The sequence below is a fragment of the Rana temporaria genome, chromosome 5, assembly GCF_905171775.1.
Source record: "Rana temporaria chromosome 5, aRanTem1.1, whole genome shotgun sequence".
Taxonomy (NCBI): Eukaryota; Metazoa; Chordata; class Amphibia; order Anura; family Ranidae; genus Rana; species Rana temporaria.
In genome coordinates, this window is record NC_053493.1 from 340,353,190 (window position 1) to 340,372,006 (window position 18,817).

Below are 18,817 nucleotides of genomic sequence, written 5' to 3' on the forward strand. Positions count from 1 at the left end.
GGCGTCCTGACACTCCTGCTCACCCCCTCCCCCCAAGAGGCTTTCTCCACACCAGGGAGAAAGCCTTGCATTACTGTGTGTAGTTACAGACAGAAGAACAGGAAGTGAGGATTTCTCATAAGAAATAAGGACATTTAAAAGCACAATGGAAGGATGAGGTAAGTGAAGGACTGCACTAAGGTAAAGGAAGCTATTTAGGAAAAAAATGTTTTATCTTTACAACCCCTTTAAGAAGCACAATATGAAAATACTTGAACAAAAATTAGCTGCATGGCCGAGTTGCCAGAAAGAAGCCTTTACTGTGCCAATGCCACACAAAAGCCCAGTGAGGCATGACAAGGTGTTGTCAGGCATATTGTAACCAGGCTTTTTTGTGGCATTGGCGCAGTAAGACTTCTTTCTGGCAACTCGACCATGCGTATCATTTTTGTTTAAATATTGTCTCTTGGTTTTAAGAGATCACTGAATTTTCTACTTCTTAATAAGTGATTGAACAGTACCAACTGGCATATTCAAGGGCTTGGATATCTTTTTATATCCTTTTCCATCGTTATAAAGTTTCATTACCTTGTTACGCAAATCTTTTGAAAGTTCTTTTCTGCTTTCCATGGCTCAGTATCTAGTCTGCTCAGTCCATTCATGTGAGAGGTAACAAACTCATTGACTATTTATACATAGACACTAATTGAAATGTAAAAAGCTACAGATGTGGGAAATGAACCTTTCATTGCCATTTTAACCTGTGTGTGTCACCTTGTGCGTCTGTACCAAGGCCAAACATTCCAAGTTATGTAATTTTTTAATCAGGGCCATTTGGGTCATTTATGTTATCATTATGATTTAAAAAGGAGCAAAATATGTGATAATAAATGGCTTCATGTAATCGCTATTCTTTTTTTGCACAGTCAGTCATATTTTTAATATTAATGCCAACATATTACAATATGGGTATGCAAACACTTGAGCACAACTGTACATCCACTGTTAAACATAATAAAAGGCCCCAGCTCCATGCACACTAAAGACTGCTATAGTGAATCTAAAAGATTTCTCTGCTGAACATTTTGCCTATGATAGCAGGGAGAATATGGTATGATATATATGCAGCTAGTGGACGATATTCCTGTCAAATGTTGAAAAGTCAGCCCCAGCATGGCCTTATTTAGGCAGACAACTCCACTGACAAGCCAGAGCATCAAGCCCACTGTCTACACTAAAGTGACAGCTGTTTGTTTTCTTTAGCATGGTATAATAAAGCAGCAACGTGTGCTCCATCGACCCACAGATTACAACTGAAAAGTATACGTAAAGTCAGTAAATTAAAACAGCAATGGGGTTGATTTACTGAAACTTGAGAGTGCAAAATCTGGTGCGTCCATGCATGGTGGCCAATCAGCTTCTAACTTCAGCTTGTTGAATTAAAACCAAAAACAAAACAAAGCTGATTGGTTTCTATGCAGAGGTACGCCAGATTTTGCACTCTCCGGTTTTAGTATGTAGCGCCCCCTTACTTTCAGTATGGGCACTACGCTAAAGTTAGTGGGGAATGGGAGAGTTACTTTTCTCCCATTCTGAATTTGTTAAAATTGGGACTTCTGTCACTCCAGAAACGTCCACTGGGTCAGTCTGTGCTCCAGGGATGCAATACCATCCCTGGCCAGCAGTTGGCACCAGAGGGGTTCTGGCACAGCAACTTTCCCCAGCAGCCAATCAGAGAAGTTTCTCCCTCGCAAGGCATGCTGGGGAGGGGTATATCTGTGACAGGTGTCATGTGCTAACCAAGTTTCGCGGGGTCCCGGTTCCAGGTGCGGCATCCATCTTCAGGGTGAGCGCATCCATGGACCCCGCCAGCGAGGCCCACCAGGCCAGAATTGCAGTCTACCTAAACCCTCATCCTGAGGTAAAAAAGAACTCCAGTGACTTACTGGATTCCCGGTTCTATTGAAAGGATCCCAGGCTGGGTGCCGTTCGATTGGGGAGCCGGCTTGAGGGGAACCCGGAGGCAGGTTGTCCAACAGGGCTTGAGCGAGCCAATCGGGGATCTGGTGACCGGAATGGTGACAGGTATGTGCTGCTGTCATCCGGTGACCTATGCTAAAAACCTACTGGGAGGATTCGCTCAATCTATCCATCTAGCTCACCTAAAAGTAATTGGCCTGTGGCAGAGGCCCTAGAGCCGGGTCTGTGAGAGAGATCTGTTCCTCCCAAAAAATCCTAAGTGACACTTCGCCTGCCAGGCTTGTGAGAGGGGTCTGTCCGGGGGCACTTTACCCACTCCGACTAGAGTGGCAACGAAAAACAGTTTGGTACTCTATCGAGCAAGTACTGCTCAATTAATATCCGGGCCTGACACTGCAAGGTTCTTTCTTTCTTCTTCATCAACCTGCTCTTCCCACTAAATGTTGATGTTGGCCGTGTTTGGCCTGGAATAAAGCATTGGAAAACTCTTTATTCACTGTCTGGAATTTCGCTCACTGCTTTGTTATCCACCTGCACCCATATGCCACATTAGGGTAACTCAATATGCCGATCCCAAAAACAAATCAGCGGCTCCTGCGGGGGTAGCGCTACAAGTACATCAATCCCAATGTATCAAAAAGGGGTGCTAGCAACAATACAAATGCAGCGGAGCTTTGCTGGCTTTTTGGCTGAGCTGCCTATTGATTTCAATGAGCAGGGGCGCTTTCACACTGGAGTGAGAGAGGAGGCTCTTTGAGGGCGCTTTGCAGGCGCTATTTTTAGCTTCTAAGTCTTGTGCAGTACAGAGGGCATTCATTTGTATTTGTGTTGTGGCATTACAGGAGGATACATAAACTAGTTGCCTCACTAGATTTGCCACTTCTGCTGCTCCAATTCCAAATCACTGCTTGTCTGTCCCTAAACAGCTATCAATGTTCCCAATGCTTTTACCTGGGAATGTCTCAAGAGCAGCAAGGACCAAAGATTTATGTATTCTAATCTTGTAATAATTACTATATCATTGCTCAGTGAATAGTCTGTTAGTCATGCCTGACCTTTCCATCTCTATTCATTATGCAAGTATGTAGGAAGAAAATGAAATAAAGTGAGTAACAGTAAAATTCCTACATTTTTAAGTCAGGTGAAGAGAATCTCAAAAACCTGTGCAACACTAAGCCTAGGTTCACACTGGGCTGCGGGAGTGAAGCCGTGCGAGTTCAGCTGAACTCGGACGATTTCACTCCCGCTGGCAGTCCCGATTTCGGCCGCGATTTAAGAGACATCTGTGCAGATGTCAATGTAAATCCCGGCCCAAAATCATAAAAAGTAGTACAGGAACTACTTTTTGAAATCGGTGCAGCGCCGCAGATGCGGCGTCGCACCGATTAGGACGGTGTCATTGCCGACAAATGCCGCCGATTTGAGTTGCGATTTGACATGTGAAATCGCATCTCAAATCGTACACAGTGTGAACCTGGGCTAAGATCTATTTACATGAGAAGTAAGATGACTTTCCTGTAGGAAAAAACTGCAGGTATAGTGCATTGCAGGTATGTGTACAACTGCCTGCATTTCTCCAACGCCCATGCATGCTACAGGTAAAATTAGCCTATCTGAAAGCTTGCCACCATCATGGGGATAAAAGCCAATGCCATTCTGGAGGGAGATGCGAGCCAGACTGAAGCTTCTAGTATGGAACACTCTAGCCAATGGGCTCCACCCAGAGCACTGGAAATAAACCACCACAGTCACCTGCAGAGATTCATGAGTAATGACAGACTGTCTGATCAACAGAGACAATCTGGGTGTCCTGCCCAGAGCCTAGGATCAATAAAGGGATGGGGGGAGAGACAGCTGAGAACAGGGAGCCAACTTATAAGAGAAGAGTAGAAAGGAGTGAGATGGGGTTCCCCCAATGCCCTACACTTTTTCTGACGGTTGACAATGGGTCCACTGGCACAAAGCGTGTAGACCGTTTTAGCTCTGGGTTTTGTCTTGCCCACCAGTGACAGGTAGCTAACATTGATAGATGCCTATCCAGTAGATTATTGCAGGCCCTACATGTTGGCTCTTCTGATGGGAGCCGAGTGCATAAATTTAAAATACTTCAATCTCTTCAGGAGAGGTTGTCTGATTATCGCACAAACTTTACTAGAGTGAACACAAGGGCCCACTGATCTAAGACAGGGGTGGCCAACCAGTGGCCTGCGGAGCCCTCTGATGTGGCCCGTGACCTCCTGCTCTGGAATGGTGGGTTGGCAAGCCCAGATGGCAGGTTGCTGACCCGCCATACCACTGAATAATTGTTGTGAATGAAGCTGGTGGTAGAGGAAGAAAGCGGCTGCGGAGAAGAGCCCAATTAGCCGATGTTTCCTGTACAGCGCTGGCTTTTGTCACAGGTGGAGTCTATGGCAAAGTTCAGCTAACCCGCAGGATAGACACAGGTGCACTACGCTGCACCCGCGGTGTGGGTAAACTGCAGCACATCAGTGTGAAAGCAGTCTTAGGCCCTTTTCACACGATCAGCCCAGCCAAATGGGACCCTCAATTCACCTCTATAGAGCAACCGATGTCTGTTTACGCCCACCTACCTCCAATCCAAAAAACAGAAGAATTCGTCCCCTTTCATCTGGGCGGATCGAAGGGCCTATAAAGAAGCTGTGACCTGTCATCCACCCGCTCCGCTCATTGTGGCCCTCGACTGGTTATCATGTTGCTTAAGTGGCCCTCTCTATTCAAAAGGTTGGGCACCCCTGATCTAAGAGATAGCAAGTGCTCCGAAGGATGCTGACAGGCCAGGTCCATATTTAGGTAAGGGACAGCCAGGACTGGTCTCAGTGGACATTGTAGGTCAGGAAGTCCCTATGGAGAGGATGGGTTCTGAGGAGTAAAAGGTACCATGAGAGGCTTAGGAGAACCCAATGACAGAAGAGTCTTCTGAGAAAGTGATCAAGTGTCCAGATGGTGAACAACCTCAAACCCTATGCCCTATTTGGACAGGGGCAAGGCGTCCCAGGATGCATGAAACCCAGAGGGCCAGAGGAAGTTGCACTGTTTTGTGCAGTAGTACCAGAATAATAATGTGAAGCAACTGAAGGAAACCAACTGGTATTTCTTTGCCCTTATAAAACCGATATAACAAAATGTGTTCAATGGTATATTTAACAAACCAAAAAGGAGAGAAAGGTGTTACATACACTTTAATGGGACTGTGAAAATAAAAGCCTGTCCGAAATTTTAAAACTTCCCTACTCCGTCCAATACAAATTCCTTACAATCCACACTATTTATGATGAAGTAAACCAAGCTAAGTGCTAGAGATATCATTTGAGTTTCTCAAACTGTCTCTCTATTGTCATTTACTTTTGCTGAGCAGTGATAAGTGTGCTAAACACAGCAGGATGGGGATGTTGTACACACAGCTGTATCATTAAAAAAGGATAGATACCATATAAAGGAGGTTTGGGCCCAGCTGCTTGGGAAATAATGAAGCATGCTCTGCTAATTAAAATGCCTTCAGACATTTGCTTTGTCAAGGAGTAGATAATTGTATTTTATTGTCAATATTTATGGTGACAAGGCTATGTTATTAGAGCTAAGCATTCATGCAAACATTTTTATTCTTTTTGCTCAATTGCAGTTTATCTATTGACCATTGTTAAGATAACTAGATTGCATATTGTTAGTAAGATCGATCTGCTATCCCCTCCATCCCTAATGCAAAATGGCTAGGTGCCTTAGACCCAAACTTCCAGCCTAAGCACTAGAGATATCGCTTGACCTCCGTCCAGCCAGCCGGGATCCCTAATTTCACAAAAATGCACTACTAAACAGTGCAGGAGGGATGTTAGTGGATGGATTCTACTTTTTTTATTTTTTTAGGTCCACTTTTAAAGTGGTTCTAAGGATAAAGGCTTTTTACCTTCTTGCATTGTATGCATGAAGGCAAAAACCTTCTATATGCAGTACAAACCCCAGACCCCCTTAATACTTACCTGAGCTTTCTCCAATCCAGCGATATTCACAAAAGCCTTGACTGTATGGGGATTCTCCCTCCTGGTTGGCTGAGACAGCCCATTGGCTCCCACTGCTGTCAATCACAGTGATCCAATGAGGAGAGGGGCCCGGGGGCCGAGCTGCGGATCTATGTGCCTTATGGATGCATAGAGCAGTGACTCGGGAAATAGGATACAGCAGTGCCCCCAGGGCAAGTGGCTTTCTCTGGGGGCACTGCTCGAGGGGAAGGAGCCAGGAGCGCTGGCGACGGGCCTGAAAAGAAGAGGATGCTGCTCTGTGCAAAACCATTTCATTTAATGTAAGCACATTTTTTTTCTCCACCAATCAAGGTCTTGAAAAAATATCAGGCCCCTTCATTGATAGCAAAATGAACTAACCATTTAAAACAGAAAGCAATACAGATGTTACTGTCTTAAGATTCTGTCTCTACTTAATATGGACTGAGCTGTAGACAAGGAGTCATGGTCACTGCTGTGACTCATTCACTTGTGTGAAAATTCAGCTGGAGGTATTGAGCTCTGTAAACATAGGATTTTACACAAACTAAGAAGAACATGGTAAATGTGCAAAGCAGCCAAAAGCTCCACCTTCTGACTGGGTAGGAGAATACATTGTATTACGCAATATTTTATATTTATCTTTTACATTTTAGTCCTGATCATAATAAAGAAATAAAATATGTACAAAACCACTGTACATTCCCTTTAAAGCATACCTGTATTTACCCATGTAGGACAAAAAACTAGCAGAAACAAGGAGGTGGACCTCTTCCATGAAAACAGGTGATGTCTTTTAAAAGGTGCCATGATACAGGCCCAGGTGTTCGGATTCTTCAGTAAATACAAAAGAAAAGATATAATAAAATATAAATAAATAAATATATATATATATATATATATATATATATATATATATATATATATATATATATATATATATACACATACACACAGTATCTGACAAAAGTGAGTACACCCCTCCCATTTTTGTAAATATTTTATTATATCTTTTCATGTGACAACACTGAAGAAATTACACGTTACTACAATGTAAAGTAGTGAGTGTACAGCTTGTATAACAGTGTAAATTTGCTTAGTACACCCCTAAGTGAAAATGCCCATATTGGGCCCAATTTAGGGCTGCAACTAACGATTATTTTCATAATCGATTAGTTGACCGATTATTGTTTCGATTAATCGGATAATAGCCAAAAAAAATAAAAAATGTACATGTTTACATTTTTTGGGGCCAATTTGTTGTTGGGCAGATTACAAAACACAAATTGCCGCAAAAACACATAACATGCTTTTCTGCAGCGTCTCTATTGAAGTATATTGAACCAAAAAAAAAAAAAAATAGCACCGTTTTGCGTTTAAAAAGTCCTTGCCCTTTCCAAATACGCAGCAGCTGAAAAAAAATCATGGATGTGAATGTGTCCCATAGGAAAACATGTAAATGAACTGTAGTGTGTTTCTGTAAAAAGCACCAAAAAACAGAGGTGTGAACCCAGGCCTGAGATGTTTAGTAACATAATGGGGTTAAAAAAACAAAAATAAGTACAAAAAGAGCAAGTAATCGCTACTGTAAGGGGTTAATTTTTTTTACTGTGGGACAGTGAAAGTAATATTTACAGTAGCGATTTGCTTTTTTGTACTATAAAGGGCTAATTTTAGTTTTTTAACCTCATTATGTTACTGGCCGATTAATCAATTATGAAAATTGTAATCGATTATTTTCATAATAGATTAGTTGTCGATTAATCGATTAGTTGTTTCGGCCCTAGCCCAATTAGCCAATTTCCCTCCCTGATGTTATGTGACTCGTTAGTGTTACAAAGTCTCAGGTATGAATGGGTTGCAGCCGGTAAGTTAAATTTGGTGTTATCGCTCTCACTCTCTCCTACTGGTCACTGGAAGTTCACCATGGCACCTCATGGCAAATAACTCTCTGAGGATCTGAAAAAAAAATTGTTGCTCTACATAAAGATGGACTAGGCTATAAGAAGATTTCCAAGACCCTGAAAATGAGCTGCAGCATGGTGGCCAAGATCATACAGCGGTTTAACAGGACAGGTTCCACTCAGAACAGGCCTCACCATGGTTGACCAAAGAAGTTGAGTGCACGTGCTCAGCGTCATATTCTGAGGTTGTCTTTGGGAAATAAACGTATGTTGCCAGCGGTTTAGACATTAATGGATGTGTGTGGAGTTATTTTGAGGGGACAGCTAATTTACACTGTTATACAAGCTGTACACTTACTACTTTACATTCTAGAAAACTGTAATTTGTTCAGTGTTGTTACATGAAAAGGTATAATAAAATCTTAAGGGCTCTTTCACACGGGCACTTTTTCATCCATCTGTGTACGGATGAAAAAGGGACATATATTGGTCCCTATGAGATCGCGGGTGTCAGCGGATGAACATCCGCTGACACCCGATCTCACCCAGTTCCGCAATCCTCCAATTCTGCAGACGGAGGAAAACCCTATTTTTCCATCCGTCTGGGGATCGGATCGGGTGAACACGGACAGATGGTCCGTGTTCATCCGATCCCCCCATAGAGGAGAGCGGAGAAAATACAGGGCGGTCCCTGCACAGTTTGCGGGGACCGCCCTGTCATCCGCCGGCTCATCAGGGATCAGCAGAGCGATCCCGGCTGAGCAAGCAGAGGTTCACGGGCGGATCATCACTGATCCACCCCGTGTAAAAGAGGCCTTACAAAAATGTGAAGGGTGTACTCACTTTTGTGAGATGCTGTACATATACACACACGTATATACTGTATATACATATACAGTGGATATAAAAAATGTCAGATTTTTTTTTTTTTTTTAAACAGAATCAAAACAGTCGAAAAAAGCATGAACGCCTTGTGCCAGTATTTTATTGAACCTTTTGCTTAATTACAACCTTCAGTCTGTTGGAATATGTCTCAACTAACCTTGCACATCTAGACTTTGATGGTGAGCATTTGTGGACTGCAGTCTTCAAGTCAATCCACAGATTTTCAATGGGGTTTTATTCTGGGCTCTAACTAGGCCATATAAGGACATTCACCTTGTTCTCCTCAACCACTGTGTAGTAATGTTGTCTGTGTACTTTGGGTCATTGTTATGTTAGAAGGTAAACCTTCTTCCCATTGACAACTTTCTGGCAGAGGGCAACTGATCAGTGCTGGCGGCCATTGGCCAGGTAGTGCTGACAGGGCCATCCACAGCTGGAATTTCAACAGATTTAGAAAGAATCAGCTAACATTAATATGGCCAGCTTAATCAGCATCAGACTGCCAGTACCAGTTAGACGTGGGCTGTACGGACCATTTTGTGATATTACACGAGCCTAAGCAGACTGGCCACTTCAGTGAAAACAGATCTTTCAAAATTTCAGGCTAATTATTAAATACATTAAGAGGGGGCACAAGTATCCTAATATGCAATACCTCATGTGCAAACACATTAAAACCACAAAAACAATGGCAACATAGCACAAATCACACTTTCTACATAATACATACTGCAAGGTTTCTATCTGGTGCAGTACAAATGACATCTGGTGTCTAAAATCACAATGAAAAATATCCTGATTTATAAAAAAAACAGGAAAGATTATGCTGTTATCAGATAAAAATCCTGAACATAATGCTTGCTGTCATCCACTCAAGTTCACTGTCTAATCTAGAGAAATCGGAAATAAATCCTCACCCGAAATGATCTGAGCCAACTGCTCTACAATGCAGGCTTATAAACCTAAATCTAATGGGAGCAAAGAACCCTCTCTGTCCTGTTTCCTACATACCCACACAGACAAAAGCATCGACGCAGAAGATTATCTTTTTTTTTTCACTGATCAGGACTAGTAAGTAGTTATTTATTGTCCTACCTCGAAAGGGTTCAGGGATCTACCAGTCTAGACGGAATCCCAAGTGGAATCCCACCTGTACTACTGAAAGCAGAACTTTACCCAAAAGGGAAAGTTCCGCTTTTCTCTCTCTCTCCCCCTCGCTTATTTTTTTTGGGGGGTAGTGGGTACCTGGTTTTGACAGATTTGCCACCCCCCTACAGCCTACACATAACAGGTTGCAGAAGGCTGCGGGACCTTTCACAAAGTGCAGCGCAATTAGTGCATGCGCAGTGGGAAGCTGTTTGCACCTGCAAGGAGTTTTCCTCAACAAAATCCATCAAGAAACTTGCTGGCAGATCTTTTTTGCCAAGGAAAACGATCGTGTGTATGTTTTTCGTTGAGAAAACTGTCGTGGATCTCGACGAGAAAAAAAGAGAGTTCTCTTTTTTCTCGTCGGGAGTCTCAATTTCCTCGTCGTGTTTCTCGTCGGGCTGGTTTACAAAAAGAAAAACGTTCGTGTGTATGCTTAGAAACCCGCGCATGCTCAGAATAAAGTATGAGATGGGAGCGCACCTTCGGTAAAAGTAGGGTTTGTAATGGAGATAGCACATTCGTCACGCTGTAACAGACTGAAAAGTGCGAATCGTCTCTCACCAAACTTTTACTTAACACGCAGTAACATGAGATTAGCAAAAGCAGCCCCAAGGGTGGCGCCAAATCTGTCCAAACCAGAGTCTAGTAGACATCCCGGGTATCATAAAGTTTGAAACACAAAATCATAAATTATAATATAATAAATAACTATAAATAATTATAACAAATAATAATGTAATTATAATAAAAATTATTCAAAAATGTAATCAAATAAAAAACACTGAAATTTGCTCAGTTGCAGAATTGTCGCTGTCATTACTTTTATTGTTTGATGATGAATTTCCCCACAAATCGCTATCGCTCAATTCTGCAAGTGATTATAATTTATTATCGCTGTTTTCTAGCTGCTCTAAAACCACTTTTGACATACAGGGACACCTTTTGGTTGCTATGGACAATATATAGTTTGCAGGCAGAAAGAACAGTTTTTATAATATAAAACTGCATGCAGGACACTGGGCAGACCACTAGGGACAAAGGGGAGGTGTAATTATTTAAAGCGGTGGTTCACCCTTAGAGGGCACTTTTTAGCCTTAGATTCCTGCTCGTTTTGTCTAGGGGAATCGGCTATTTGTTTTAAAATATGTGCAGTACTTACCCGTTTACGAGATGCATCCTCTCCGTCGCTTCCGGGTATGGGCTGCGGGAATGGGCGTTCCTTCTTGATTGACAGTCTTCCGAGAGGCTTCCGACGGTCGCATCCATCGCGTCACGATTTTCCGAAAGAAGCCGAACGTCGGTGCGCAGGCGCAGTATAGAGCCGCACCGACGTTCGGCTTCTTTCGGCTACGAGTGACGCGATGGATGCGACCGTCGGAAGCCTCTCGGAAGACTGTCAATAAAGAAGGAACGCCCGCTCCCGAGGACCCATACCCGGAAGCGACGGAAGAAGATGCATGTCGAAAACGGGTAAGTACGGATCATATTTTAATACAAATAGCCGATTCCCCTAGACCGAACGAGCAGGAATCTAAGGGGAAAAGGGGAAAATTTTTATAAATGGGTGAACTCCCGCTTTAATACAGTACTGTAATCTGAAAGATTACAGTATACTGTATATATACTGTGTTTTAAAACATTTTAATTTTGCGCCGAACTCCACCCCCGTGCGTCACTCTGCTCGGGAACTGAGCTCGGCACTCGGCAGTCGCCAGTGTGTGAATCGAGCGAGATGACAGCTCGCACACACAGCGGGGACACATCGCAGGATCCAGGGACAAGGTAAGTAACTTCCCCCTGTATCCTGCTATGCGATCCCGGCTCAGGGTTACCGCTTTTGGTATGTAAAATTCACCCCGAGCCAGACTCTGGAATACCGCCAGGGAGGTTAATAAAGAAGAGTGCAATGAGGCGTTACAGGGTAACTTGGTTTACAGTGTATTCCCCAGCATAGGATAAGAAAGTATACTCTCCAGTAGAAACCTTTCTTCAAAGTTCAGTGGAGTCCTAGGGTTCCTCTAGAAATTGCTGGGGGCTAGAGCACAGTGGCAGATTGTTTGTCATTGTAGGCAGGGGATCAATGTACAGTAAGGGGTCATGTCTACACTGGCTATCATCCACTGACCACCAAGGTAAGACGGGCATTCTACATTGACCACCAATGTAAGAGGCCACTACAATTTTGATTGTATGTGGTGCTTTTTTGGCCATTTTTAGTATTTGTTTTATTTCCTGAATATTATTTAAAACTTACACTGATGTACCATGAGCTGTAGGTCTTATAATTTTAGAGTTGGCTCCCTGAGAGCTGAAAACTTTTAGAGTTTCCGTTGTGGTAAAATATTTTTTAAAAAGGTGATTTAGTAATATGGCATGCAGGGTATGTTTTTATTAATATTAACTACTTCAGCCCTGGAATGTTTTACCCACTTCCTGACCAGGCCATTTTTTGGCGATACACAACTGTGTTGCTTTAACTGACAATTGCACGATCATGCGACGCTGTACCTAAAAAAATAAAAAAAGTGTCCTTTTTTCCCCACAAATAGATTTATTTTGGTGCTATTGGATCACCTTTGCGGTTTTTATTTTTTGTGCTATAAACAAAAAAACTATTTTGAATAAAAAACAATATAAAACATTCCCAATAAAATAAAAAAAAAAAAAAAATTCTTCATCAGTTTAGGTCAATATGTATTTTGCTACATATTTTTGGTAAAAAATCCCAATAAGCATATATTAAAGCGGGAGACTTCAATTCGGCAAGGTCCGGCGGGTGCCGGTCCTTTAGCCGAGGATCCCCGCTGCGCATGCGGCGCTGCAATCAGCGGCGCATTGCGGGGGGAATATCTCCTAAACCGTACAGGTTTAGGAGATATTCTTTATACCTACAGGTAAGCCTTATTATAGGCTTACCTGTAGGTAAAAGTCATAAAGTGGGGTTTACAACCACTTTAATTGGTTTGCACAAAAGTTATCGCGTCTACAAACTATGGGATAAATTTATGGCATTTTTATTTTTATTACTAGTAATAGCGGCGATCAGTTATTTTTAGCGGGACTGCAACACTGTGGCAGACAAATTGGACCGTTTTCAGCGGACAGATCCGCTGCGTCCGGCTGCCGGATTTCTGTCTGATGGTTGTACACACCATCAGACAGAAATCCGCGTGTAAACAATACGCGGGGCGTGGCCGCGACGATGACGCGGCGACGTGGGCGGCCTTGAAGTTTAAAGCTTCCACGCATGCGTCGAATCAGTACGACGCATGCGAGGGATGGCGGTCGGTCGGACGGACGTGTCCGGTGAGTCTGTACAGACGACCGAACACGTCCGACGGACAGGTTTCCAGCGGACAGATTTGTTAGCATGCTAAGAAATTTTTGTCCGCTGGAAACTGTCCGATCCGCCGGACAATTGTCCGCTCGGGCCTACACACGACCGGATCTGTCCCCTGAAACTGGTCCGTCGGACCAGTTTCAGCGGATAGATCCGGTCGTGTGTACGGGGCCTAAGTGACACTTTTTGGGGACCAGTGACACCAATACAGTGATCAGTGGTAGAAAAATGCACTTATGACTGTATAAACGACAGTGTCAGGGAAGGGGTTAACACCAGGGGTGATAAAAAAGGGTTAAGTGTGTCCCTGGGAGGTGCTTTCTAACTGTGTGGGGGACGGATACAGCTTGGCTGAAACACAAGATCTCTCTTTTGCTCCCTGACAGACCAGCGGTTTGCCTTGTTTACATAGGCAGACCGCTGTTCCGTCTCTACAATGAACGGTCGGCATGTTGCGGTGGCCAATGCGGCTGCCACCCGCTGACTGGCTCCCACTGTGTCCAATCACAGAAGGAGCGGCACGCGCGCCCCATGCACCACGTGCACAAGATCACTTACAGTACATGTACGTGATTTTGTGCAGCCGGGCCGCCCTGCAGGAGTATATATGTGGTAGGCGGTCCGGAAGCGGTTAAAGAAAGTTAAGATACAACAGCCACAAAGCTCTGAAGCCCCCGACCAGAATACAGCGTAAATATAGTGTCAGCATCAACATAATCATGATGAGAAAATAACCGACACATAGGCACTTAAATAGCAAATATAAACACTGGAATATTTCGAGTGACCAAGAGGGTCATTCAAGCCTGCTGTCCTGATGCACACATAAAGTGTAAAAACGGGATTTAGCCCCAACCATTAGAGCATATAACCCAAAAAGGCGAAAGGGAGTGAGAGGGGGAACCAAGTTGGAACACAGGAACATAGGTACCAAAAGGGAGAAAAGAATAAGGGAGGGGAAACCCATAAAAGAAGCCTGTAGTATTATCTTAAATGTGGAAGCAGGGTACAAAAAATCTCCTACAGTTCTATATAAACGTAACTAACCCATGGCTCCCATACCTTCATAAACCAAGGCACAGCGTCCTTAAAGTGATTGTAAAGTCTAATTTTTTTTTTGTTAGAAATAACAAACATGTTATACTTACCTGCACAGTGCAGTGGTTTTGCACAGAGCAGCTGGATCCTTCTTTTCTCTGGTCCCTCTTCGACTCTCCTGGCCTCTCCCTCCTGACAAGGGCCCCCACAGCAAGCAGTTTCTATGGGGGCAAGTGAGCCCAACCACACCTCCGTGTGTCCATTCAGACACAGAGCTGCGACCCGGCCCCACCACCTTTCTCCTTATTGGCTGAATGTTTTTGATTGACAGCAGCAGGAGCCAATGGGGAGGGGAGTCCCGGGCAGCCGAGAAAATTCTACAACATTGCTGGATCTAGAGGGGGCTCAGGTAAGTATTAGAATGGCTGAGAGGAGGCTGCTGCACACAAAAGGATTTTTATCTTAATGCATAGAATGCATTAAGATAAAAAACCTTCTGCCTTTACAACCACTTTAAGCTTAATTGCAAGATGGTCACTGAGCATAATCCAGGAAAACTTGCGCATAAACATAGCCAGTAGCCCCGGATTCTGGGGCATTCCCACCAAATGCGAAGCATGGTTCCAAGAGATTGACAGCCCTGAAAACGTGAGGATGAGGAGGTCAGAAATAGCCTCACAAGACATGGCGGTTTTTGGAATGGGATAAGACCCCACTGGAGATCTTCAGTGGGCTAATAATTACAATCATAGTTGTGGGGCATTTTAATGCATGAGTCAAGGATGGACTTGAAAGTGTCCCAAAGTTTTGATGCACATCATAAAATAGAAAAAGAGGGGAAGATGTATTCAAAAGACAGGGGGAAAAGAAAAGCAGAATATAAGACCCCTTGCACACAGGATGTCCAGGAAGGTGTAGCAGCCAACCCCGCTGCAGGCAGCCTGTTAAAGTCTGTGGCTGGACAAGGCTGAACGCTGTACTGAGTGGTACCCATGTTTACAGCCCTGTATGTTCAGGGACATCCTCTCTGGGGAAATTTCCCTTCTCTATTGGTCCTGGTAACCAATGACAGGAGAGACAGCAAAAAAAAAAATATAGGTCTAAACCATTCACCACTCGATCCAAGACTTTTGGCTTAACATATACTTTATTCAATAAAATAAAAGGTAAGCCTTTTGGCTAAAATATACAGTGCATGATAGAGAAAGTAGAAACTTCAGCTTTTTTGAAGTACGGCAGATTAGAACTCGTGGGTTCGCAAAGTCAGCCTGCTTTATTTAGGTGTTGGACAATTCCACCACCACCAAACTACAAGCAGCAGGGTGACGAACTATAGATAATCAATTGAAAAATGGACCTTATCAAATACACAAGCTAATCAGCAGTTTCAGACACTTCCATCAATCCAAATACTGCATTAAAAGCCTTTACAGTTTACAGTCAATTGACCCGATGCACTGGGGAAATAGATGTCCATTCACAAGCTGTCAAGTAATCGCAGGTCCTGAGCATACCTAGCCTTTATTGCCGATCACAATCACTCAGAGGCGCAAACACAGCATTGCTTGGTTTTCCAAGTCTTTGGAGTCAGGCACGAGTACTAAATAAGAAGCCTACCAAATGTATTAAAGTGGACCTTTCAATCATTTAAGAAGTCTGCATGAATAAACTCCTGATATATCACAATATAAAACTATACAGATTTTCAGAAAAGCTCCACTTTTTATTGTTAAAAAATTGGCCTTGGGCTCCAGTCCGGTTATTTTGCACAGAGGGGGTAGTCAGTCTGCTGTGGGCAGGATGAAGAATTTCCTCCTACTCCCCACCCCAGTAATCAGGCCGCAACATTGCCACTGTATGGTAAGTCATTAAATGCAAGGCTATAAAGGGGGCAGGTGTGTGTATACAGACAAGAAGTATGAATGGAGAACGGGCAGGTGATTTTTTTAAGATGTTTTTTTCCTTCCTATGAAAGGGCGGGCACATTTGGGCTCTCTTGATGAGAGCCTGAGACAGCCCCTTTTTGTATTAACCTCTGCTGCACTAGAGGGGGGTTGTTGGGTTAGAGAGTAAAGATTTCAACTAAAAGAGAAATCAGCACATGGCACATATCCTGTAAGTTATGTCCCTTGTACTGATTTTACTTGTTTTAATTTCAGACTCACTTAAGCTCCTTGGCGGTATGATTATGTCAGATTTCAGGTGCTGAAAGCGGTACAATTGTTTTGCATGGAAATTTGGCGTTTTATATTGTAGGCCTGTAATTCTTAGGAATAACTCACTTAAATCTGACCAAACAAGAGTCTAGTAGACATCCCGGGTATGATAAAGTTTGAAACACAAAATCATAAATGATTATATAATAAATCACTATAACTATAAATAACTATAAACTATTTATAAACTATAAATAACTATAAATAATTATAACAAATAATAATATAATAATAATAATAAAAATTATTCAATAATGTAATCAAAAACACTGAAATTTGCCCAGTTCTAGAATTGCCGCTGTCATTACTTTCTGTGTTTGATGACGAATTTCCCCACAAATCACTATTGCTTAATTCTGCAAGTGATTCTAATTTATTATCGCTGTTTTCTAGCTGCTCTAAAACCACTTTTCACATAAAGGGCCACTTTTTGGTTGCTATGGACAATCTACAGTTTCCAGGCAGAAAAAAATGTATTTATAATATAAAAGTGCATGCAGGACACTGCACAGACCACTAGGGACAAAGGGGGTGTGTAATTATTTTATACAGTACTGTAATCTGTAAGATTGCAGTATAATGTATGTGTACTGTGCTTTTACTTTTTTGAAATTGGCGCCGACCTCCGCCCTGTGCGTCGTAACTTTGCAGGAAACGGAGCTTGGCAGCACTCGGGCACTGTGTGAATCGAGCGAGGAGACAGCTCGATCACAAAGCGGGGAGACATCGCAGGATACAGGGGACAAGGTAAGTAACTCTTCAGTACCGCTAATGGTACTGAAATCCCACCCCACCCCGGGAATACCGACAGGGAGGTTAAAGGAGTTGTAAACCCTCATGTTTTTTCAACTTAATGCATCCTATGTCACTGACCAGCCCCCCCCCCCCCCGTTTTATTCACCTGAGTCCTGTATTCCCCCGCCGGAGACGCGCTATTCCTCTCTGGCTGTGGACCTCGGCTCTTGATTGGATAGATTGATAGCAGCACAGCCATTTGCTCCCGCTGCTGTCAATCAAATACAATGACGTGGGTGCCGGAGGCGGGGTCGAGTCCTACATTTGGCACCTATATACGCAAATGCTGGACTCGGGAGCGCACCCGCAAGGTAACCGCCTGGAAGAGTGCTTCTCCTAGGGGGTTATATGATGCAGGGAGGAGCTACCAGCACCGCTGGGGGGACCCCAGAAGTCGAGGATCTGGGCAAATATAACTGCACAGTGGAGGTAAGTATGATTTGTTTGTTATTTAAAAAAAAAACAAAGCCTTATGCCGCGTACACACGATCGGAATTTCCGACAACAAATGTTCGATGTGAGCTTTTGGTGGGATATTCCAACTGTGTGTATGCCCAATCAGACATTTGCTGTCGGAATTTCCGACAACAAATGTTTGAGAGCTGCTTCTCAATTTTTCCGACAACAAAAGTCCTTGTCGGAAATTCCAATCGTCTGTATGACAGAGTATAAGACAAAGTGTGATGTCTGGGCATACAGCCAAGATAGCTAACATTGCTGATTGTAGAAAAGGAACACGCCCCCTCTCATCATAGGCAGAGACTCTCAGAGGTGTTTTGTAATCGGACCTGCTCTCTACTAATCTACTTTAGCAACCTCCCCTGACAGAAGATTCAAGGCTGCTTTTGTCTAAAGTGTCAGAGAATTTGTCAGAAGTTATCAGGCTGATAACAGAGAAACGGTTCAGGAGAGAGTTGGGGGACTTAGCTCTTTGAAGAGAGATAACAAATTACTGCAGATATATGTGCCCAGCTCAAATTTCATGAATCGGGTTTACATCCACTTTAAGGAAAATCCTCTACAGTAAAAACTTGGATTGTGAGCATAATTGGTTCTGGAAGCATACTTGTAATCCAAAGCACTTGTATATCAAAGCAAATTTTCCCATAGGAAATAATGGAAACTCAAATGATTCGTTCGACAAACATTTATTCATAAGTCCTTCAGCTTAACCATGTGAGTTTCTAAATGTTGTACCCTCATTAAATGTAACCATATTGCTACACTTAGAGGCTCCTCTCTTCTCTTTTATACTCAGTTGTGACATGACGCTACTCTTATATCAAGACATTGCTTGTATATCAAGTCAAAATGTATTAAAAAATGTAAGTCAAAAGTTCTTAAAAATTTTTGCTCGTCTTGCAAAACGCTCTCAAACCAAGTTACTCTCAAACCAAGGTTTTACTGTAATAGGATGTCTAACGTGGAAATGGCTCTGATTTTTGATAGATATCCTCTTATTTCATGTTCCAGAAAGTGAAGTGAATGGGAATCTCCCCATCTAAAAATAAACAAAAA

General features: G+C 43.0%; 1 protein-coding gene across 2 annotated transcripts in view; it reads right to left on the reverse strand.

The window, feature by feature from the left end:
* The window catches only part of JPH1 (junctophilin 1), a 144,106-nt gene that overhangs the window by 72,252 nt on the left and 53,037 nt on the right, over positions 1-18,817 (reverse strand). Inside the window, exon 3 of one of the 2 annotated variants that reach the window (XM_040354442.1) lies at positions 18,640-18,800. The exons of the other annotated variant lie outside the window; for it this stretch is intronic. Within the exon in view, the coding sequence (XP_040210376.1) occupies positions 18,701-18,800 (100 nt within the window). The 3' untranslated portion in view covers positions 18,640-18,700. Of the gene's footprint in view, positions 1-18,639; positions 18,801-18,817 lie in introns of those variants that run through there. 2 annotated transcript variants of the gene reach the window in all.